Source organism: Lissotriton helveticus, chromosome 3_2 (assembly GCF_964261635.1).
Source record: "Lissotriton helveticus chromosome 3_2, aLisHel1.1, whole genome shotgun sequence".
NCBI classification, from domain to species: Eukaryota; Metazoa; Chordata; class Amphibia; order Caudata; family Salamandridae; genus Lissotriton; species Lissotriton helveticus.
The window spans coordinates 180,254,858-180,278,916 of NC_136062.1; the positions used below are offsets into that span (position 1 = coordinate 180,254,858).

The following is a 24,059-nucleotide window of genomic DNA, read 5'->3' on the forward strand; positions in this document are numbered from 1 at the left end:
CATAGCAAAACACAACAAAACAGAGCATAGCATAAAAAACACAATAAAACATAGCACAACAAAACATAGCATAGCATAACATAGCCTAGCAAAACAAAGCATAGCATAGCAAAACAAAGCATAGCATAACAAAACACAACAAAACATAGCATAGCATAACAAAACAAAACATAGCATAGCATAACAAAACAAAGCACAGCATGGCATATCATAACAAAATACAACAGAACATAGCACAACAAAACATAGCATAGCATAACATAGCATAGCAAAACAAAGCACAGCATAACAACCCATAGCATAGCATAACAAAACACAACAAAATATAGCATAACAAAACAAGACCTAGCATAACAAAACAAAGCATAGCATAGCCTATCATAACAAAACACAACAAAACATAGCATAGCATAACAAAACACAGCATAGCATAACAAAAAAGCAAAGCATAGCACAACACAACAGAACATAGCATAGCATAACAATACATAGCATAGCATAGCAAAACAAAACACAACAAAACATAGCATAACAAAACATAGCATAGCATAGTATAACAAAGCACAACAAAACAGCATAGCATAAGTAAACATAACATAAAAAAGCATAGCATAACATAACAAAACATTGCATAGCAAAACAAAGCATACCATAATAAAACATAACAAAATAGCATAATAAAGCATAGCATAGCAACACACAACAAAACATAGCAAAGCATAATAAAACATAGCATATCATAACAAAACATAGCATAACAAAGCATAGCATAGCATAACAAAACATAGCATAGCATAACAAAACATAGCATAACAAAACATAGCATAGCAAAACAAAGCATAGCATAATAAAACACAACAAAACATAGCAAAACATAGCATAGCATAAAAAAGCATAGGATAGCAAAACAAAACATAGCAAGCTTAACAAAACAAAGCATAGGCTAACAAAACAAAACATACCATAACAAAACAAAGCATAGCATAACAAAACACAACACATAGCATAACAAAACATAGCAAAACACAACAAAACATTGCATAGCACAACAAAACACAAGAAAACATAGCATAACAATTCAAAACATAGCATAGCAAAGCATAATAAAACAAAACATATCATAGCATAGCAAAATATAGCATAGCAGACCAAACACAACGAAACATAGCATAGCATAACAAAACAAAACATAGCATAGCATAACATACCAAAACAAAACATATAGCATAGCAAAACATAGCATAGCATACCAAACACAACAAAACATAGCATAGCATAACAAAACATAGCATAAGAAAGCATAGCATAACAAAACATAGCATAACAAAACATAGCATAGCAAAACAAAGCACGGCATAATAAAACACAGCAAAACATAGCATAGCATGAAAAAGCATTGGATAGCAAAACAAAACATAGCATAACAAAACAAAGCATAGGCTAACAAAACAAAACATACCATAACAAAACAAAGCATAGCATAACAAAACACAACACATAGCATAACAAAACATAGCAAAACACAACAAAACATTGCATAGCATAACAAAACACAAGAAAACATAGCATAACAATTCAAAACATAGCATAGCAAAGCATAGCATAATAAAACAAAACATATCATAGCATAGCAAAATATAGCATAGCAGACCAAACACAACGAAACATAGCATAGCATAACAAAACACAACAACACATAGCATAACAAAACAAAACATAGCATAGCATAACATACCAAAACAAAACATATAGCATAGCAAAACATAGCATAGCATACCAAACACAACAAAACATAGCATAGCATAGCATAACAAAACATAGCATAAGAAAGCATAGCATAACAAAACATAGCATAACAAAACATAGCATAGCAAAACAAAGCATAGCATAATGAGACACAACAAAACATAGCATAGCATAACAAAACATAGCATAACAAAGCATTGCATAGCAAAACAGCAAAACATAGCATAGCATAACAAAACATATCATAGCATAACAAAATACAGCATAGCATAGCATAACAAAACAAAGCATAGCATAGCAAAACCTAGCGTAGCATAACCAAACAAAGCATAGGATAGCAAAACAAAACATAGCATAGCATAACAAAACGAAATATAGCATAGCAAAACACAACAAAGCCTAGCATAGCACAACAAAACACAACAAAACATAACATAACAAAACATAGCATAACAAAACAAAGCATAGCATAACATAACAAAGCATAGCAAAACAAAACATAGCATAGTATAACAAAACATAGCATAGCATAACAAAACAAAGCATAGCATAACAAAACATAGCATAACAAAACATAGCAAAACACAACAAAACGTAGCATAGCATAACAAAACATAGCATAACAAATCATAGCATAGCAAAACACATCAAAAATAGCATAACAAAGCATAGCATAGCATAATAAAACACAACAAAACATAACATAGCATAACAAAACAGCATAGCAAAACACAACAAAACATAGCATAGCATAATAAAGCATAGCATGGCATAACAAAACACAACAAAACATAGCATAACAAAACATAGGATAGCATCACAAAGCATACCATAGCATAACAAAACACAACAAAACATAGCATAGCATAACGAAACACAACAAAACATAGCATAGCATAACAAAACAAAGCATAGGATAGAAAAACAAAACGTAGCATAGCATAACAAAACAAATCATAGGATAGAAAAACAAAACATCGCGTAGCATAACAAAACAAAGCATAAAATAGCAAAACAAAATATAGCATAGCATAACAAAACACAACACATAGCATAACAAAACATAGCAAAACACAACAAAACATAGCATAGCTTAACAAAACACAACATAACACAACATAACATAGCGTAGCAAAACAAAACATATCATAGCATAGCAAAACATAGCATAGCATACCAAACACAACAAAACTTAGCATAGCATAACAAAACATAGCATAACAAAACCATAGCATAGCAAAACAAAGCATAACACACACAACCACACACATAACCACACACACACAACCACACACACAACCACACACACAAAACCACACACACAACCACACACACACAACCACACACACAATCACACACACAACCACACACAACCACAACCGCACACACAACCACAACCATGCACACAACCATCTATCTATCTATCTATCTATCTATCTATCTATCTATCTATCTATCTATCTGCCTCACTCTATCGCCCTCGCTCTATCGATCGATCGCCCTCACTCTATCTATCTATCTATCTATCTATCTATCTATCTATCTATCTATCTATCTATCTATCTATCTGTCTATCTGCCTCACTCTATCTATCTATCGCCCTCACTCTATCGCCCTCACTCTATCTATCTATCGATCGCCCTCACTCTATCTATCTATCGCCTTCACTCTATTTATCGCCCTCACTCTATCTATCTGTCTATCTATCGCCCTCACTCTATCTATCTATCTATCTATCGCCCTCACTCTATCTATCTATCGCCCTCACTCTATCTATCTATCGCCCTCACTCTATCTATCTATCGCCCTCACTCTATCTATCTGTCTATCTATCGCCCTCACTCTATCTATCTATCTATCGCCCTCACTCTATCTATCGCCCTCACTCTATCTATCTATCGCTCTTACTCTATCTATCTATCTATCTATCTATCTATCTATCTATCACCCCCCTCTGTCTATCTATCTATCGCCCTCACACTACCTATCTATCTATCGCCCTCACTCTATCTCTCTATTTCCCTCACTCTATGTATCTATCTATTGCCCTCTATCTATCGCCCTGTCTATCGCCCTCACTCTATCTATCACCCTCACTCTATCTATCGCCCTCACTCTATCTAGCGGCCTCACTCTATCTATCACCTTCACTCTGTCTATCTATCTATTGGCCTCACTCTATCTATCTATCTATCTAAGGGCCTCACTCTATCTATCTATCTATCTATCTATCTATCACCCCCCTCTGTCTATCTATCTATCGCCCTCACACTACCTATCTATCTATCGCCCTCACTCTATCTCTCTATTTCCCTCACTCTATGTATCTATCTATTGCCCTCTATCTATCGCCCTGTCTATCGCCCTCACTCTATCTATCACCCTCACTCTATCTATCGCCCTCACTCTATCTAGCGGCCTCACTCTATCTATCACCTTCACTCTGTCTATCTATCTATTGGCCTCACTCTATCTATCTATCTATCTAAGGGCCTCACTCTATCTATCTATCTATCTATCTATCTATCTATCTATCTATCTATCTATTTATCGGCCTTACTCTATCTATCTATCTATCTATCTATCGCACTCTCTCTATCGCCCTCACTCTATCGCCCTCACTCTATCGCCCTCACTCTATCTATCTATCGCCCTCACTCTATCTATCGCCCTCACTCAATCTATCTATCGCCCTCACTCTATCTATCTATCACCCTCACTCTATCTATCGCACTCACTCTATCTATCTATTGCCCTCACTCTATCTATCTATCACACTCACTCTATCTATTGCATCACCACAGCATCACTCCGCACCACCACAGCATCACTCAGGAGCATCACAGCATCACTCAGGAGCATCACAACATCACTATGCGCAACCACAGCATCACTGAACGCCACAGCATCACTCGTCGCCACCACATCACTCAGCGCCACCACCGCATCAATCTGTGCAACCATTCAACAACAACTGGTTCAAATATGTTCTCTCAATATTTCAAGCTTTATTACAAATTTCACAAAAAGATGTTAAAATTTCACTTCTGTTTTTGGATTTTCGTCACAATAAAATACACTGAACATAATCTTCACAAAAGTTATTTACAAAAGTTTAAGCTATTGCCATTATAAATTACAATAACTTTTATTTAAGTATTAATTATTTTTAAAAAAATTAAAAGCCATTGTTATTTGTAATATCAATACATCTAAGTCACGTAAATACAACACATATTGCATTACAAATGCTATAGGTGTCACATTTGCGAAAGTTATAACTATTGGCATTGTAAATGACAAAGCTATTAATTTCGCTATTTTCAAAACCAACACATAAATAAAAAATGTGTCATTTACAATACCAATAGCTCAAACTTTCCTAATGCGAGACCTATTGCATTGCAAATGCTTGTTTTATTTAGCTCTGTTCTAGTGCTTCTTATCCAAGTGTTGCATGTCAAAGTGCCTTACATCACACACAGAGACACAAGAAATCATATAAGTGTATAGATCAATGTACAGAAAATGTTGCTTAAGACAACGAGGGCTATAAGTTGTAGGAATCACATATTGTCCATACTTCTAGACATTTTGGGCCTGATTACGATGTCTGCCGGACACCGCCTCGGTCCTGGGACAGACTGACCTCCGGTCAGCAGTCCCTCCCGGTTGATTACAATGTGACCGAACACTATTTGGTCGCCTACACCCATTTCTCAATGGGAGCTTGTGTTACAGCCATAAACTGGCTGTAACACAAGCTCCCATTCAGAAATGGGAGATGTTGTTCATCCTTGCACCCCGTGGCAGGCACCTCGAGGTGCCTGCCACAAGGTGCAGGGATCAACAGGTGCTCCTCGGTCCTTCTGGGGGACACCAAACACGCTTTCTGACATGGTTATCCTGTCGGACAGGTCGGCATTGGAACCATGTTGGAAATCGTGCATCATAATCCCAAGGGCAGAAAGGCCCGCCCTTTGGGATTACAAGCCGGCTCCAACTGGCCAATGGGCTCCATAAACCCATCGGAAACCAGCCGGAATGGCCGAACGGTTTACTTTTTGACCACTAGCATTGTAATGCGGCAGTCTGAATTTAAACCGAACAGCCGTTTACGATTCGACCCAGAAGGCTCCGACTATCGGTCGGAGCCTTTACGGGCTGCATCGTAATTGGCCCCTATATGTTAAGAGTGAACAGTCTGGAGAAACAACATAGTTAGAATATATAACACATAATGCAGTGATTGGGGATGCCTGCACTAACAAGATGTTATTAATTCCCAGGGGAGCCCTTTTTTGTAATTTTAGAATAACAAAAATTTGTGAAAACCCCTAAAAAGTATCTAAACCCATAACTGTACATTTTGCTTGCAGCTCCTTGATGCTGGTAAATAGATCCCTGTGTTATAGTAGCAAATTATGAACTGGCAGTAACAAAATGATCTCCTTGTCAAAAGCAGTAGCCCATTTACCTATCTATATCAAATATAAAACTGTGATCTCCATGTTACATAATGTGTTTTGCAGCAGGAACATTAACCTCCTATGCTACATTTGAGTCAAGGCTGTGATTGGACAAAACGCAGAACTCTCCCAGAACTGCATTAACCACCAGAGTTATGTTACAACTGGTATGATCTCTTCAGAATTGCTGGGCACACATAGATGTCTTCAGCAAGTGTCTTAACCTGTAAGATGTTTTAAAATGCAGCCTCTTTGGAGCTAAATATACAAGCTAGAACAGATATTGCGAGGTTTCGTATGAATTAGATATAGGAAGATATTTGCTTTTGATTTGGCTCCTGGGGAAACGTGGTTTCGTGTGGATAATATTATTGCCTTGTGGTCATCTCTTCGTATCAACACTGTCACCTTGTCAATTTATAAGCAGATTTTTATTTTAAAGATGTTTGAGTTGACTGTCATACTTTGCTTTTCAGGATCTGCCCCTCGTGACTCAACTCCCCCTTCCTCTGTCACACACTGACCTCCAATTGAAGGGTTCCCAGAGAATTCCAGCATTGGTATCTGGTCATCAACCCCTTAATGCCATGATATAATCAGATGTGTTTAATTGAAACACATATGTTAAAGAATTGTATCTATTTCTAGATTTCTGGTGCGAGGTTCGCCTGTTATTATGCTGGGAATCGTCGTCCAAAACGCAGGTTAACATCTGCTAGCCACCTCCCACTTGGCCATCCTTGTGTGTATTACTACCGGGAGTTTACAAGTGCTTTTTTGTCTACATATCAACTTTCAAAAAAGTCTGCAATATATTTTAATACACATTGTACATGTTATTCTAATCGCAATAAATCCTCATCATATCAGTTTCTTTTTCCTGATACTGCGAGGTTTCGTATGAATTAGATATAGGAAGATATTTGCTTTTGATTTTGCTCCTGGGGAAACGTGGTTTTGTGTGGATATTATTATTGCCTTGTGGTAATTTCTTTGTATCAACACAATAGATCATTTAATATTTAATCAAACCAGCATATTGTGCTTTTTGTATCTTATCGTCTGAATTGACTTGGATTAGTTTCAACGCCGATTTGGCTTATTTATATTCTGAGCCCTGACGAAGTTCCTACTGGGAACGAAACGCGTTGGCTGTGTGTCGTTTAAGGTAAAGCTTACCAGAATAAAGAAAAAATTGCTTTTGGACTAAGTGAGCTCGCGTTTGATTTCAATGAGTGTACCTTCCACCTTTCGGTGAACATTTAGACCTGATTTGCACCTTGGGACGTCGGGTGCAGGAAGTGTTTTGCACCAAACCCAGGATTATTTATGGTACATGTGTTCTGGTTGTGCTGGACCCTGGTCGGTCGTTTTGTTCTTCATTTCTTCATGTTACATAATGTGTTTTGCAGCAGGAACATTAACCTTCTATGCTACATTTGAGTCAAGGCTGTGATTGGACAAAACGCAGAACTCTCCCAGAACTGCATTAACCACCAGAGTTATGTTACAACTGGTATGATCTCTTCAGAATTGCTAGGTACACATAGATGTCTTCAGCAAGTGTCTTAACCTGTAAGATATTTTAAAATGCTGCCTCTTTGGAGCTAAATATGCAAGCTAGAACAGATTTGCTGTCACATTGTCAATTTCTAAGCAGCAGATTTTTTTTTAAGATGTTTGAGTTGACTGTCATACTTTGCTTTTCATGATCTGCCCCTCGTGACTCAACTCACCCTACCTCTGTCACACACTGACCTACAATTTATGAGTGCCGCTCACTTGCTTTTGTCAATTTCTGAAGGAGGATTCCCGTTGCACACGGAGGGTGCACTATTCCAGTAAAGGTCGTCTGGGAGGTCGCGCCGCTGGTGGGAGCTGTACCGCATTCGGCGGTCTGCCTGCACACTCCCAGCGTGCGCCTGATCTTTAAACTACCAGCTGCCTTCACCGGGGGACTGCGAGGACCAGCAGCCTTTACACCTATCAGCTGGTGCCTCTTCCCCCGGCGGCCGCGCCCCCTACCAGTTGCTATTTACCGTTCGCGTCACCCGCTCCGCGGGTGCCGCTCACTTGCTTTTGTCAATTTCTGAAGGAGGATTCCCGTTGCACACGGAGGGTGCACTATTCCAGTAAAGGTCCGTCTGGGAGGTCGCGCCGCTGGTGGGAGCTGTACCGCATTCGGCGGTCTGCCTGCACGCTCCCAGCGTGCGCCTGATCTTTAAACTACCAGCTGCCTTCACCGGGGGACTGCGAGGACCAGCACCCTTTACACCTATCAGCTGGTGCCTCTTCCCCCGGCGGCCGCGCCCCCTACCAGTTGCTATTTACCGTTCGCGACACCCGCTCCGCGGGTGCCGCTCACTTGCTTTTGTCAATTTCTGAAGGAGGATTCCCGTTGCACACGGAGGGTGCACTATTCCAGTAAAGGTCCGTCTGGGAGGTCGCGCCGCTGGTGGGAGCTGTACCGCATTCGGCGGTCTGCCTGCACGCTCCCAGCGTGCGCCTGATCTTTAAACTACCAGCTGCCTTCACCGGGGGACTGCGAGGACCAGCACCCTTTACACCTATCAGCTGGTGCCTCTTCCCCCGGCGGCCGCGCCCCCTACCAGTTGCTATTTACCGTTCGCGACACCCGCTCCGCGGGTGCCGCTCACTTGCTCTTGTCAATTTCTGAAGGAGGATTCCCGTTGCACACGGAGGGTGCACTATTCCAGTAAAGGTCCGTCTGGGAGGTCGCGCCGCTGGTGGGAGCTGTACCGCATTCGGCGGTCTGCCTGCACGCTCCCAGCGTGCGCCTGATCTTTAAACTACCAGCTGCCTTCACCGGGGGACTGCGAGGACCAGCAGCCTTTACACCTATCAGCTGGTGCCTCTTCCCCCGGCGGCCGCGCCCCCTACCAGTTGCTATTTACCGTTCGCGACACCCGCTCCGCGGGTGCCGCTCACTTGCTTTTGTCAATTTCTGAAGGAGGATTCCCGTTGCACACGGAGGGTGCACTATTCCAGTAAAGGTCCGTCTGGGAGGTCGCACCGCTTGTGGGAGCTGTACCGCATTCGGCGGTCTGCCTGCACGCTCCCAGCGTGCGCCTGATCTTTAAACTACCAGCTGCCTTCACCGGGGGACTGCGAGGACCAGCAGCCTTTACACCTATCAGCTGGTGCCTCTTCCCCCGGCGGCCACGCCCCCCTGCAGGATCCCAATAAAGTTACTAGCCCAACCCGCAACGCGGGACGCGCGCGGGACGAAGCGCGGGGCGAAGCGCGGGCCAAGGGCGGGCCCGTTTAAGCCCGTTCAAGACTGGGCAGGACTGGACTGGGCCACCCTATTAACGTTTGTTTAATTTCCTTTATTCATATTGATACTGTATGTATTGCTAAATAACCTGCACTTAGTTCGCAACAAGATTTTAAAGTTCTCTCACTTCATAACGTATTAGAGTATACCATGTCTCCTAGAACTACGAGAAATACTGTGAAAAAACAGGCCCAGTCTGCTGCAGAGGTTATCGGACCAATAGATCAATTCATAACCAAAGCCAACGAGGCTATTGAACAGGGTATCACCCTATTGGAACGGAGAGTCTCACAGGACCTGTATATTGCCAGACGCTCCTCTTTGGGCCCACTGGCTATTGCTAAAACACCCCAGCGTCCTGTAGAGCTCCCCCAGCCATCGTTAGTGCACGCAGATTTGCACACAGTCCCTCGCACTGTGGATCTGTCTGCAACCTTAGATCTTTCTGATTTACACCAGTCACTCGAAAAAACTCCTGATATTTTCAGTAGCCAGTCCGCTGTTGCCCCTTCCCCAACTTTTGATAGGGGCATACGCAAGGGCGCAATTCCCAAAAAAAGGAAGAGGAACACTAGCAAGTCCCACCATATTACTAATCCCCTCCCCATATCTAATTTCACAACCCCGTCCACCTCTCATCCCCTTTCTCAAATTATAGATCTTGTTCCGACTCCCCACCAATCACCCCCTCCTCCATCAGCAACCGTAATAAATCCTACCACAGACAATTTAAACATTAGCTCCCCTTGCCCTAGTAGCTGTGACGATGAGGGTTGTATGACCGAGAATGATATTTTAATTCCTAACATCTGTAGCAATGACAACCTACTGCTTAGTAAAATTGGTGACCTAATTAAATTCTATCTAAAGCCTATAGAAAAGACATTGTATCAGGTCCAATCCCAACTAACCCAACTGTCCTTAGCCCTGAACCCAAGCAAGGGTACTATTAAAGACCCCAAGTTAGCTCCTGAGAGACCCCTTATTGACACCACGAAAAAACCCGACCCCGGTCCGACTGCTTCTAATTCCTCTATTATCACTCAAAAGGCTCCACAGATACTTATACAGAATCAGCCACCCACAATTACTAACAAGCCTCAAATACCATCTATTCCACCTAAACCTTTAGTGTCCCAGCCTTTAATCACCCCCAAGCCCCAGTTGTCTACCCAAGCTAAACCTCCATCTGTTTCCCATATCCCGGCCCCTACCCTTCCCAAAAGCTCTGATGGATTTAACAACATCCCGAGCAACCGAAAGAGGAGGGGCCATCCTATTCATCTCCCGCCTGAGGCATCCCCTTTTGTGGTTATCATGATAGGTGTTCCGGAACTTCCCCCTAACCAGAACGAATCGGTCTGGTCATTAAAAAACAAAGTTATATATTGGTTGTCGAATAATAGACCTCTACCTAACTTTTTGGACAACAGAGTCACTACAGTGCGCAGAGTGCCCTGGCTGGGTACCGTGCCTAAAACTGTTCAGGGTGACTGCGTCATAGTGAACTTTGCTGATCCTAATACAGTTGAGCATATTTGCTCCTGGAGTGATCACACTTCTTCAGAAGGGATAGCTACCCACAACCTGTCATATTTCTATCCCCCGGCGCCACAACACAATCCTGGCCCGCCTTGGAGCTGGTCAAGAGCGGGGAACTGGGATAGGCACAGAGATCGTGGTCACTGGCCAGGCTACGGATTCAGCAATCCAGCGCCTGGGCATTTTTCCAACTGGCGTGGTCCATTGTTATCCAACAGATACGATTGCTTAGATATGGTCGACTGACCATCAGTCCCCTCCATAATCACTAAAGCCACTACTAACACCCAGAGACATTCTAAACTTATAACCGGAAAAACTCCGCCGTCAGGATTTATTCCGATATCTCCGCCTGGCCCTCATATTAAGCCTTGCACCCCCCCGCTAAATTTATTTTCCCAATCGACAACCCCTCGGGTTCAAGATCCCTGCCATGTTCATTCAATCCGTTCTGAGGAGACAGATACAAGGCACCAACATACCACTTCTATCTCTTTTGATACCAATCTCATTTCCTCTACTTCTCTTTCAACTACTCAGTCTGGCGACTTACCACCCTCTGCTCACTCACAAGGCGCAAATTCTACCCTACCAACAACCTGGGATTTTCCAGTAATTTACTGGAACGTTGCGGGGCTTAGATCTAAGATACTTCTCCAGTCCTGGTTAGACGTGATTAATAGGCATAAACTAGTCTGCCTTCAGGAAACCTGGGCTATTGACCCAATTCACATCCTGGGCTATAAAACTTTTCATACTATTGCCAGTCCATCTATACATGGAAGATCTAAGGGAGGCTTAGCTATCTATATCTCCAACCAAATTTCATTTACGATTAATGAAGTACCATCGGTGTCCCCAACTTACCAAATCCTTAAGCTCGCCCCTGACAAAAGCTCCATTTATTACTTTGTTAATATGTATAATAACGCCTCACCCACTGACTGTGTAAAGTCTCTGATAGAAATCTCCTCATACTTGCAAGATCAGAAGGCTAAGAACTCACAGATGCAATGTTACGTAGTGTGGGGTGGGGATTTCAATGTTTATTTATGTAGTGACTACAAAAAAGGTATTTGTGGGCTTCAAGACGAGCATGATCTTCCCATCACTCACTTTACTCACTCTTGTATTGGGATTGGTTTTAACAATTGTCTTTTTTCACTAGCCCTCGAATTTGCGAATGAATTAGTGTGTCCTGCCGCTGTGTTTAAGCCGACCTTTCACGGCAGAGGTCTCACTACTACTATTGATTACATTCTTTGTTCGCAAACTTTCAATACCCGCGTAAAAAATTTTACAACTGGTACTGATCCTTCTAGTGATCATTACTCAAACAGTATCACTATTATATTTAATTCAGTTCCTTCTATCCACCCCAAGGACAGTCTTTTAACACAGCATTCGCTGGAGATGAGCAAAACTAATGGTTTTACAGTAAAATGGTCAAAAATTAACCCTAACGAGGTTACTAGTAGCATTATCCAAAAATCCCTTCCTTCAATATTAAACTGTCTGGAAGAGACCTCCTCTCCTCAGCTGATTCTTTCCAGCTTTGTTAACATCCTAGAAGCTATTCGGCTGGAGCTTACTCGCCAACACAAGAAAAGTGATAAGGATTCTCGGGGGTGGTTTGACTCCCATTGCCGCAAGGCCCTTAGTGCACTTAAACAAGCATTACATAACCAAGATAGAGACCTGGCCTTAATAGCGTTATTAAGAAAGAATTACAAGCTGGCCCAAAAAACTCGTAAACAGGAACTAAAAAACAACCTTTGGGCTCAATTGCATGAGAGTGCAAGGAACAAGGATTCTACGTCGTTCTGGCGAACAGTTAAGTCCCCTTTCTTAGCAAACGATACAGCTGTCCGCCACCTAGACGTGGCTGTTCCTGCCGAAAAATGGGTAACCCATTATTCAGAGATCTTTGGGGACTCCCCTTCAACACTTGACACCATCAGTTCCGAGGAGGCAGTCATCACTAAGGATAACATTTATCCTATTGACCTCCACTTCGACCTTGTGGAGGTGACTGCTGCACTGACTTCCTCAAAGACCGGGAAAGCTCCCGGTCCGGACGGAGTCCCTCTCGACATCTTTGTGAGCAACCTAGACTTATGGGCTCCAATTGTCATGCAAGTTATGTCTGCAGCTTCACAAATCGACCTTATCGATTCCTGGTCTTCTTCTGTGCTCCTACCCATTTTTAAAAAGGGAGAACGCGACAACCCGGCTTGTTATAGACCCATTTCCCTCTTGGACTCGCTGGGTAAGGTCGCTGGGAGACTAATCCTGGAACGTCTCCAGGATTGGGCTAAAGAGAAGAAGATTTTAACAGACCTACAGTTCGGGTTCCAAGAGGGATTGGGTACTGTTGAGCAGGCCCTTAACTTGACATTACTCATGGGTAAATATGCTTGGGCTAAAGGCGGTAAGCTTTACCTGGTCTATGTGGACTTAAGCTCCGCCTTTGATTGTGTAATTCACACTAAATTATGGGAGATTCTGAATAATTTGGGCATCGATCCTCCACTCCTGAAATTCCTTTGTGAGCTCTTTTCGGATGCCAAAGCATGTGTGAGGTATGGCATTAATGGTGAGCTATCGGATTCTTTCAACATCACAAAAGGCGTTATGCAGGGGTGTGTCCTTGCTCCATTTCTATTTAATATTTATACAAATGGATTGGAGCAAGTGATGCTGGTAGACAATAAGGATCTTCCCTGCATAAACACCCGGCCAATTCCCGCATTACTGTATGCCGACGATTCAGTCATTCTAGCGAGAACACCAATCCAACTCCAGCTCCAACTGGACAAGTATTGTCAATATATGCTTTCTCTTGGTCTAAAAGTTAACAAATCTAAGACCTTTGTTATGCAAATCGGTAAGAAAGCTCTGAAATGCAAACCTCTCTACATTGACAATACTAGGTTAGAAAATGCTAGAAAATATCCATACCTAGGGATCCTCATCGACGACCGTATGTCCTGGAAACCTGCCACCTCTAGTAAGACACTGCAGTTTCAGCGCACTACAACGGCGCTGACCTCTTTCTCAAGGAAATTGGGTAAGCCCGCTCCTGTTGTATTAATGAAAATATATCAAGCTAAATGCCTGAGTGTGGCCACCTATGGAGCGGGCGTATGGGGCTATGCTCCTGTTACTGAGCTTCAAGTAATTGAAAACGATTTCCTGAAATATGTATTAGCCCTTCCTCGCAGTGCCCCTAACTACGGTAGCCATGTTGAGCTTGGTTGGGATTATCTTTCTGACACCATTAGATACCAACCGATCCTCCTCTGGCATCGTATCTGGACTAAGGAGCAATGTCTCCTTACTCGGTTGTTAATCACCGATTGCTTGACATTGACCTATTGGAAAAAGAATCCCTGGCTTTTGTATGTTTTTAACTTTCTGGATGATTTGAATTGTCCAGCGTTTTTTACTAATCCTGTCTCACTAACGGCCATACCTAGAAAGACTCTGAAGAATCTATGTGCCACCCACTTAAGAGAACTACGCTTGTGTTCTGAAATCGGCAAACAAACAAATATCCATTTAATGATGGCACAATCCTCCAATGGTATTCAACCATATCTGTCTTTTTATTTATCAAACTACGATAGATATGTTCTAACCAGATTTCGGTTTGACTGTTTTTATCGTCTTGTCTCGTTCCCTGAGCCCTTAGATTGGTCCCGTGAATTAAGCAGATGTCCCTGTGACGATTGTTCTATTCAGTCTACTTTGCACGTAACATTATTCTGTAGCCTGTATGAGACCCCGCGTAAACGCTGGTTGGTCCCACTACTTCGACAATACGGGCTGAGAAGATGCAGACCTGCACTCTTGGCATTACAGTTTTTAGATACACCATATGTTGCCAAATCTATAGCTTGCTTTTTAAAGGCTTGCCTGAAAATTCGCTCTCAATTTACTGCTTCTGCATCTTAAATTTTCTGTTTACTATGTGTATAACTTTTAACCTTTCGCCACACAGGATATCATTGTACAGACGACTCTTAGAAAGATTCATTTAATGTTTCTGTATATACCAGTCATTATTGTCTTTTTAACTGTTGCAAATTTTTTATAATGAACTTTTATGATTGTAAATTCAATCGAAATAAAGTTTGATTTGAATTTGAATTTGAGTTCCCAGAGAATTCTTTTACAATTCCAGCATTGGTATCTGGTCGTCAACCCCTTAATGCCATGATATAATCAGATGTGCTTAATTGAAACACATGTTAAAGAATTGTATCTATTTCTAATTGTAGAGTCTTCGTAACACTTCCACTTGCTTCACATGCCAGAACATGCCACAGCTCAGCTGCTGTTTTGGGAGATGGGACCAAGCCAAGCACGGGGCTCTCCCTTTCAAGTTGCTTGCTGCCCTGCCCGTGCGTTGCGCATGGGCAGGTGCTTTGTGTGTGTGCAGCGCAGCCGGCCTTTCACTTGGTCTCGTGAGCCGCCTCTGTCACACTGCTTCTTATCACGTGCATTTCACTTTTGGCGACTCTTGTTCTATTTATGGCCGACCTCCCGGTGCCTGCCCACCCCGGGCTGCTTTGTGACTCAAGCCCGCGGTCGGTGGTATCTTCTGCCAGCCGCTTCCGCTGCCCTCTGCCCGCTGCGGACGGTGCGTGGGAAGGAAAGCTGAGGGACTGTGCGGGGGCGAAGAGAGCAGGGACGGGAGGACACTGCGGAAAGAGTGACAGACCGGGCCGAGTGAGACGGCGCTAGACAGAGCCTGCCATGTATTGCAGTATTATACTTGTATTGTGTACTCCTTTGTAACATGCACACGTCACTTTCTCTCTTGTAATGTATCGTTTGCTACCTAACCTCGTGTACTTTGTTTGCTCCTGATACATGCACAATGTTACCACCATTGCCTCACGTAACGTAACGTTTGTTCTTGTTTTTTGAGTATCTGCCATTTAGTGCAGTATTATACCTCTATTTCTACTTTGTACGCTTTTGTAACAAACACACATGTCACTTTTTCTCCTCTTGTAACGTATTGTTTGCTACCTCTTGTATTTTGTTTGCTCTTGATACATGCACAATTGTCACGATTGCCTTATGTAATGTAACGTTTGCTTTTGTAACATGCTGACTTGCAATTTTTCCTCACGTTTCACTATTGTTCCTATTGTGAAGCGCTCTGACACCTTCGGGTAAAGTCCGCGCTATATAAAAACGCATTAAATAAATTAAAAAAAACTCCGTGCCAGGAGCGTGGGAGCTGCAGGTCCATGAATGAACCATGCAGGGGCCCCGCCCTCTACGCTCCCATGGGTAGCAAGGCCCGCCCCCTGACTATTGACCCCGCCCGCCCCGCCCCGCTGTCACACACTGGCCGGTGGGGCAGAGACCCGAGGACAGGAGGCTGAGCAGAGCCCGGCACAGAGAGGAGGACGGAGACCCCGGACCAGGCACACTGCGGCGGGGATACTCTCAACACTGCCCGGAGCAGGGAGCGGAGCCCGGGGCAGGAGGGAGCCCGGCTGCACCTGAGGGCTCACCGCACAGAGCGGCCCGTGCCCCGGCACAGAACTAATCCTCGGACTGACAAGGAGCTCCGGATCCCACCGCCCTGCCCAGGATGATCGAGGTGTACATCCCGTCCGTGGGCCCGGGGCGGCCGAGCCCGGAGAGGGCGCGCACGGTGAGTCCCGGGCGCTCGCGCTCTGTGTGGGAGTTTGTCCCGGCCCTCACTCGGGACGGGTGACCGACCTGGCGCTCTGGCTACCGGGATTCCGCATTCCTCTTTCTCCATTTCTCTTTTCCACTCTACTTTTCTTTTCTCTGCCTTCTCCGTTCCATACATTTTCTCTCCCCACCTCCCACATCTTCTTGTCGCTACTTCTTTGGCACCCTCGCTGTCTCCAGCGCATCTTGCCATTCTCACCGGCTATGCCAGGATGCTCTCAGCGGCCCTCACCTTACCTGCAAAGACACTTGAGTGTGAGTGTCAGGATGCTTCCAGTGGCTCTGGCACCAATGACCTTTACCGTCAGTGCCAGGATTCTGCCAGTGACCCTCACTGTCAGTGTCAGGATGCTTCCAGTGACTCCACTGCCACCAGTGAGCCTCACTGTCAGCGCCAGGATGCTTCCAGTGACTCCACTGCCAGTGACCCTCACCGGCAGTGCCAGGGTTCTGTCAGTGACCCTTGCTGTCAGTGCCAGAAGAGCTTCCAGTGACTCTGTCAGTGACCCTCATTGGCAGTGCCAGGATTCTGTCAGTGACTATCACTGTTAAAGTCAGGTACCTTCCAGTGACCCTCACTGTCAGTGCCAGGATGCTTCCAGTGACTCCACTGCCAGTGACCCTCACCGGCAGTGCCAGGGTTCTGTCAGTGACGCTAGCTGTCAGTGCCAGAAGAGCTTCCAGTGACTTTGACAGTGACCCTCACCGGCAGTGCTAGGATTCTGTCAGTGACGCTAGCTGTCAGTCTCAGAAGAGCTTCCAGTGACTCCACTGTCAGTGACCCTCACCGGCAGTGCTAGCGTTTTGTCAGTGACGCTAGCTGTCAGTGCCAGAAGAGCTTCCAGTGACTCCACTGTCAGTGACCCTCACCGGCAGTGCCAGGATTCTGTCAGTGACGCTAGCTGTCAGTGCCAGAAGAGCTTCCAGTGACTCCACTGTCAGTGACCCTCATCGGCAGTGCCAGGATTCTGTCAGTGACGCTAGCTGTCAGTGCCAGAAGAGCTTCCAGTGACTCCACTGTCAGTGACCCTCATCGGCAGTGCCAGGATTCTGTCAGTGACGCTAGCTGTCAGTGCCAGAAGAGCTTCCAGTGACTCCACTGTCAGTGACCCTCACCGGCAGAGCCAGGATTCTGTCAGTGACGCTAGCTGTCAGTGCCAGAAGAGCTTCCAGTGACTTTGACAGTGTCCCTCACCGGCAGTGCCAGGATTCTGTCAGTGACGCTAGCTGTCAGTGCCAGAAGAGCTTCCAGTGACTCCACTGTCAGTGACCCTCACCGGCAGTGCCAGGATTCTGTCAGTGACGCTAGCTGTCAGTGCCAGGATTCTGTCAGTGACGCTAGCTGTCAGTGCCAGAAGAGCTTCCAGTGACTCCACTGTCAGTGACCCTCATCGGCAGTGCCAGGATTCTGTCAGTGACGCTAGCTGTCAGTGCCAGAAGAGCTTCCAGTGACTCGGACAGTGACCCTCATTGGCAGTGCCAGGATTCTGTCAGTGACTATCACTGCAGAGTCATGTTCCTTCCAGTGACCCATACTGTCTGTGCAAGGTTGCCTCCGGGTCCTCGCGGTCAGTTTCAGGATGCTTCGGGTGCCTTCTCTGCTACGGGCAGTCCTGGGGTCTGTGACTGTCAAGATGTCAGGTGTCTGTATCATGGTACTTCCAGTGACCTCAGAGCCGGAGCCAGGGTATTTCCAATGACCCTAACTGTCGGTGCCAAGTTTCACTCAGTGACATCCCTGTCAGTGTCAGGAATCTCTCAGTTACCCATATTGTCTGTGCAAGGTGGCTCCGTGCTAACCACTGTCAGTGCCAGGTTGATTAGTGGCCCTCGCAATCAATGCCAGGTTGATTAGTGGACCTCGCTGTCAATGCCAGGTTGATTAGTGGCCCTCGCAGTCAATGCCAGGTTGATTAGTGGCATTCGCTGTCAGTGCCAGGGTGATTAGTGACCTCACTGTCAGTGCCAAGATTCTCCTACTTCTAGTGATCTCTGTCGTTGCCATACTTTCAGCGAGATCCAGTTTTTGTGCCAGTGTGCCCGTCCGACAGTGCCAGGATGCTTCTCCGGACTCTTCCTGTCACGGCTGGATACTTCAGAAGCCCCTCGCGGTCAGAGTGAGGGTACCTGCCTGTGCCAGGGTACATGTGTGCCATAAGCTTCCCTGCATTCGAAGAGCCGCCCGGGCACGAGTGGGCGCCACTGTACCACCGTGGGAGCCCCTTACAGGTCATTTTTAAGGGGCGTGTATTGTTTTAGGCCCCATGTGTGAAAAAATAACGTGCGACTCTAAGCTAACTTATAGGGTGGAAATATTGAGCAATGGAGAGCGGAGGAACCCGTTTAGCCAGAGCATAGGTCAGTTCCCGTCAATTCATCCATACATTGGTCAAGCCAGGAGGGGGCGGGTGCTCGTCAAGCTACCGGGCAATACACAGCGCAGCGCCATGCATGCAATGAAGTTTACTACGGTCAAAGGAAATTGCCTCGCACTGTGGGGAGTGTGTGTGGGGGGTGGAAGGGGTTGCTCCCCTGGAGAACAGGCATCAATCAGAGGCGACCCTTGCCCTCTCTGAGACTGTCTTTAGTCACGGCGGGATTACTTCCACAATCCGGTTTTGTGCTGTTAGATGGAACAGAAGCTGCTGTGTGCCTTAAAATCCCCCGTAGTTTGCTGGATTAGATTTTTCCAGGAGCGCTCCTTCTGTCCCGCAGGGTTTCTATCCAGCATTCCACCCCCTGGACCACACACTGTTTGCGCAGCGGTTAGCGACAGGGGCAGGGTGGAAGGGAGTGCAAAGCTGCGATTCCAACCATTTTTAGATCCAAGTTCTTTCAAAGTCGTCCAAAAGGAGATCTCTTTAGAGCCACCTGTGATGGCTGTGGAGTTTCCAAGATATCGGGCAGACCCATCTGTGATACCTAATATATTTTTATAATTGTAATTGCATTTGTATAGCGCTTACTACCCCTGACGAGGCGTCGAAGCGCTTTTTGCGGCGAGTAGCACGCTGCTCCGTAACCCATAAAGGATTAGTGTTGAATTTGTATAGTGAAATATGAAAAGTAATTTCTATGTTCCCCAATGTGTAATGTCCACGGGGTCTTATGGCTTGGCTAAAACTGAGATGCAGATAACACTTAACTTTACCAGGCTTGAGAGGAAAAACATGAACTGGAAAAGGTTATTGATGGACTACCGGGTCTTGTGAAGATGGACAAACGCATGAATATTGAATATGTCTCACAGCTTACTCAGTATGTATAAGCGTGCTTCACAGATACCAAAAGGAGGAATAATTTGCTATGTTCTTGTGCTGTTGAGCAACCAAAAATTAAAACCCACCTATTTCTGGGACATCACATGTAACAAAAGCAAAGATGGAGGGAGATAGATCCTCAAACCCTCCATTGATGTGGATGGTGTGGCTCACTGGTTAGAGGCGGCAGACCCGGAAGCAGAGGACAGCCGGGACCAGGGTTCAATTCCCGACACGGCAGGGTCATGGTCCAGGGTCAGCGGACTCGATAATTCTCGCTTCGGTGCCTACTCTAACCAGGGATCACACTCTGCAACTCTGGGCATTAGCTTGCCTCATCTCCACAATGGCCCCCCACATACACTGGGGATGCCTAGTTTCACCTTGGAGATACCCAGCAGGGATCATCTCAAAGGGAAAGCCAGGACGGGTTCCCCAGTGGTCTACAGCGCTGGGACGCCCCATTGCTGGGGTAGCCATGCGCTTTACAAGACAACATAACATTGAGTGATGTTATTTTTCTACGATATTTGATACAGGACTGGCATAGCTCCAATGTGCAGCCGGGCACTTTAGCCACATGAAGTGTTCTGCAACGTAAATAGTCAATGATGACCTCTTTTGATAATGGCAACCTCTGCCCTCTCATCGTACTGGATACGGCTGACCATCACCGTCTCTGATCCCTCCCCCAACCCATGCAACAATGTCTATGTTAAACCCTTGGTTGAACTCCTTAAAGGGCTTGTTGTCTCTTTACACCAATAAACAGATTACACCCAGGTTGGTCTCAAACTGGACTCCCCTGAGTTGAGCATCTTTAAAATAAAATCCTAATTTCAGATCATCCTCAAGTGGATGTAGAAAAGGCAGCTCAAATGTAATGTGTCAAAAATTGAATTTCTTCTCTTAACTCCCAAACCCGACCCTGGAACCAATCTTTTCGGCCTTGAATCCCTAAAAACGAGAGCGATCACAGCAAAGTTGTCCATCCACCCAAACCCTTGGTTTCCTGCTTGAATCAGATCTTGAACTCAAACTTCACATCTGAGCTATGACTAAGTCGGCCACAAACCACCTCCAAGAATCTTAAACGTATTTTCTCCTTCCAGGATTTGAAGCAAGCAGTAGAGATTATGGTAATCCCCTGTCCCCTTCTCCCTCCTTACTAGTTTACCAAGAACAATCCCTGCCTCTCTCATGGTGATTTTACATCCAGCTGCTGAGTTTCTCATAAATACTAAAAACTGGGATCTTTTTAGCCCTGATCTTGCTAACCTTAGCTTGTTTCCAGTTGAGGTTGCTGCTCTGTGAGAACGTCCTGCATCACATGTATACCACCAAACCTCCAAACTCCTAAATATCTCACCCTGAACCTTTCCTTTTCCAGGGGCTCCTGCTCTCATCATTGTATAGACAGGAAGATCCCGCTCCACCCTACTTTTCAGGAAAAGTCCTGCTTTGCAGATCGTTCTTGAGCAATAGTCCCAGAATGTCCCTCCTTTCCGAGTTTCAGATCCCTCCTTAAGAACTTTCTCAATGAGAAATACCTGCAGCTCACAGTCTAATCCCATATTTGTGGTGTAGCCTCCTCAGTTATGCCTGCTGCTTTTATTCAGTATCTCACTAACTTCCTGTATGCTCAATTTCTCAAAACTAGTCTTTTAATTATATATTTATGTCGACCTTTCTCCATTTGTCAAATGGTAGTTCCCTACCCCCGTTCCCTTCCTGCTTGGTGTAGTCCTGCAGAAGTACCCTGATGTCAGAACATTACAGCCCTGATAATTGGAAATGGCTCCCTACCCCCGTTCCCTTCCCGCTTGGTGTAGTCCTGCAGAAGAACCCTGATGTCAGAACATTACAGCCCTGATAGTTGGAAATGGCTCCCTACCCCCGTTCCCTTCCCGCTTGGTGTAGTCCTGCAGAAGAACCCTGATGTCAGAACATTACAGCCCTGATAGTTGGAAATGGCTCCCTACCCCTGTTCCCTTCCCGCTTGGTGTAGTCGTGCAGAAGAACCCTGATGTCAGAACATTACAGCCCTGATAGTTGGACATGGCTCCCTACCCCGTTCCCTTCCCGCTTGATTTAGTTCTGCAGAAGAACCCTGATATCAGAACATTACAGCCCTGATAGTTGGAGATGGCTCCCTACCCCGTTCCCTTCCCGCTTGATTTAGTTCTGCAGAAGAACCCTGATGTCAGAACATTACAGCCCTGATAGTTGGAGATGGCTCCCTACCCCGTTCCCTTCCCGGTTGATTTAGTTCTGCAGAAGAACCCTGATGTCAGAACATTCCAGCCCTGATAGTTGGACATGGCTCCCTACCCCGTTCCCTTCCCGCTTGATTTAGTTCTGCAGAAGAACCCTGATGTCAGAACATTACAGCCCTGATAGTTGGAGATGGCTCCCTACCCTGTTCCCTTCCCGCTTGATTTAGTTCTGCAGAAGAACCCTGATGTCAGAACATTACAGCCCTGATAGTTGGACATGGCTCCCTACCCCGTTCCCTTCCCGCTTGATTTATTTCTGCAGAAGAACCCTGATGTCAGAACATTACAGCCCTGACAGTTGGAAATGGCTCCCTACCCCCGTTCCCTTCCCGCTTGGTGTAGTCCTGCAGTAGAACTTTGATGTCAGAACATTACAGCCCTGACAGTTGGAAATGGCTCCCTACCCCCGTTCCCTTCCTGCTTGGTGTAGTCCTGCAGAAGAACCCTGATGTCAGAACATTACAGCCCTGATAGTTGGAAATGGCTCCCTACCCCCGTTCCCTTCCCGCTTGGTGTAGTCCTGCAGAAGAACCCTGATGTCAGAACATTACAGCCCTGATAGTTGGAAATGGCTCCCTACCCCCGTTTCCTTCCCGCTTGATTTAGTTCTGCAGAAGAACCCTGATATCAGAACATTACAGCCCTGATAGTTGGAGATGGCTCCCTACCCCGTTCCCTTCCCGCTTGATTTAGTTCTGCAGAAGAACCCTGATATCAGAACATTACAGCCCTGATAGTTGGAGATGGCTCCCTACCCCGTTCCCTTCCCGCTTGATTTAGTTCTGCAGAAGAACCCTGATGTCAGAACATTACAGCCCTGATAGTTGGAGATGGCTCCCTACCCCGTTCCCTTCCCGCTTGATTTAGTTCTGCAGAAGAACCCTGATGTCAGAACATTCCAGCCCTGATAGTTGGAGATGGCTCCCTACCCCGTTCCCTTCCCGCTTGATTTAGTTCTGCAGAAGAACCCTGATGTCAGAACATTACAGCCCTGATAGTTGGACATGGCTCCCTACCCCGTTCCCTTCCCGCTTGGTGTAGTCCTGCAGAAGAACCCTGATGTCAGAACATTCCAGCCCTAATAGCTGGAAATGGCTCCCTACTCCCGTTCCCTTCCCGCCTGGTGTAGTCCTGCAGAAGAACCCTGATGTCAGAACATTCCAGCCCTAATAGCTGGAAATGGCTCCCTACTCCCGTTCCCTTCCCGCCTGGTGTAGTCCTGCAGAAGAACCCTGATGTCAGAACATTCCAGCCCTGATAGTTGGAGATGGCTCCCTACCCCGTTCCCTTCCCGCTTGATGTAGCCCTGCAGAAGAACCCTGATGTCAGAACATTACAGCCCTGATAGTTGGAGATGGCTCCCTACCCCGTTCCGTTCCCACTTGGTGTAGTCCTGCAGAAGAACCCTGATGTCATAACATTCCACCCCTAATAGTTGGAAATGGCTCCCTACCCCCGTTCCCTTCCCGCCTGATGTAGTCCTGCAGAAGAACCCTGATGTCAGAACATTCCAGCCCTGATAGTTGGAAATGGCTCCCTACCCCCGTTCCCTTCCCGCCTGGTGTAGTCCTGCAGAAGAACCCTGATGTCAGAACATTCCAGCCGTAATAGTTGGAGATGGCTCCCTACCCCCGTTCCCTTCCCGCTTAATGTAGCCCTGCAGAAGAACCCTGATGTCAGAACATTCCAGCCCTGGTAGTTGGAAATGGCTCCCTACCCCCGTTCCCTTCCCGCCTGGTGTAGTCCT

General features: G+C 45.6%; 1 protein-coding gene across 1 annotated transcript in view; it reads left to right on the forward strand.

Moving 5' to 3' along the window:
• The first annotated feature begins 16,388 nt into the window (after positions 1-16,388).
• The window catches only part of SNX22 (sorting nexin 22), a 134,001-nt gene continuing 126,330 nt past the window's right edge, over positions 16,389-24,059 (forward strand). The window contains exon 1 of the mRNA XM_078684990.1: positions 16,389-16,732. Within this exon, the coding sequence (XP_078541116.1) occupies positions 16,670-16,732 (63 nt within the window). The 5' untranslated portion in view covers positions 16,389-16,669. The remainder of the gene's footprint in view (positions 16,733-24,059) is intronic.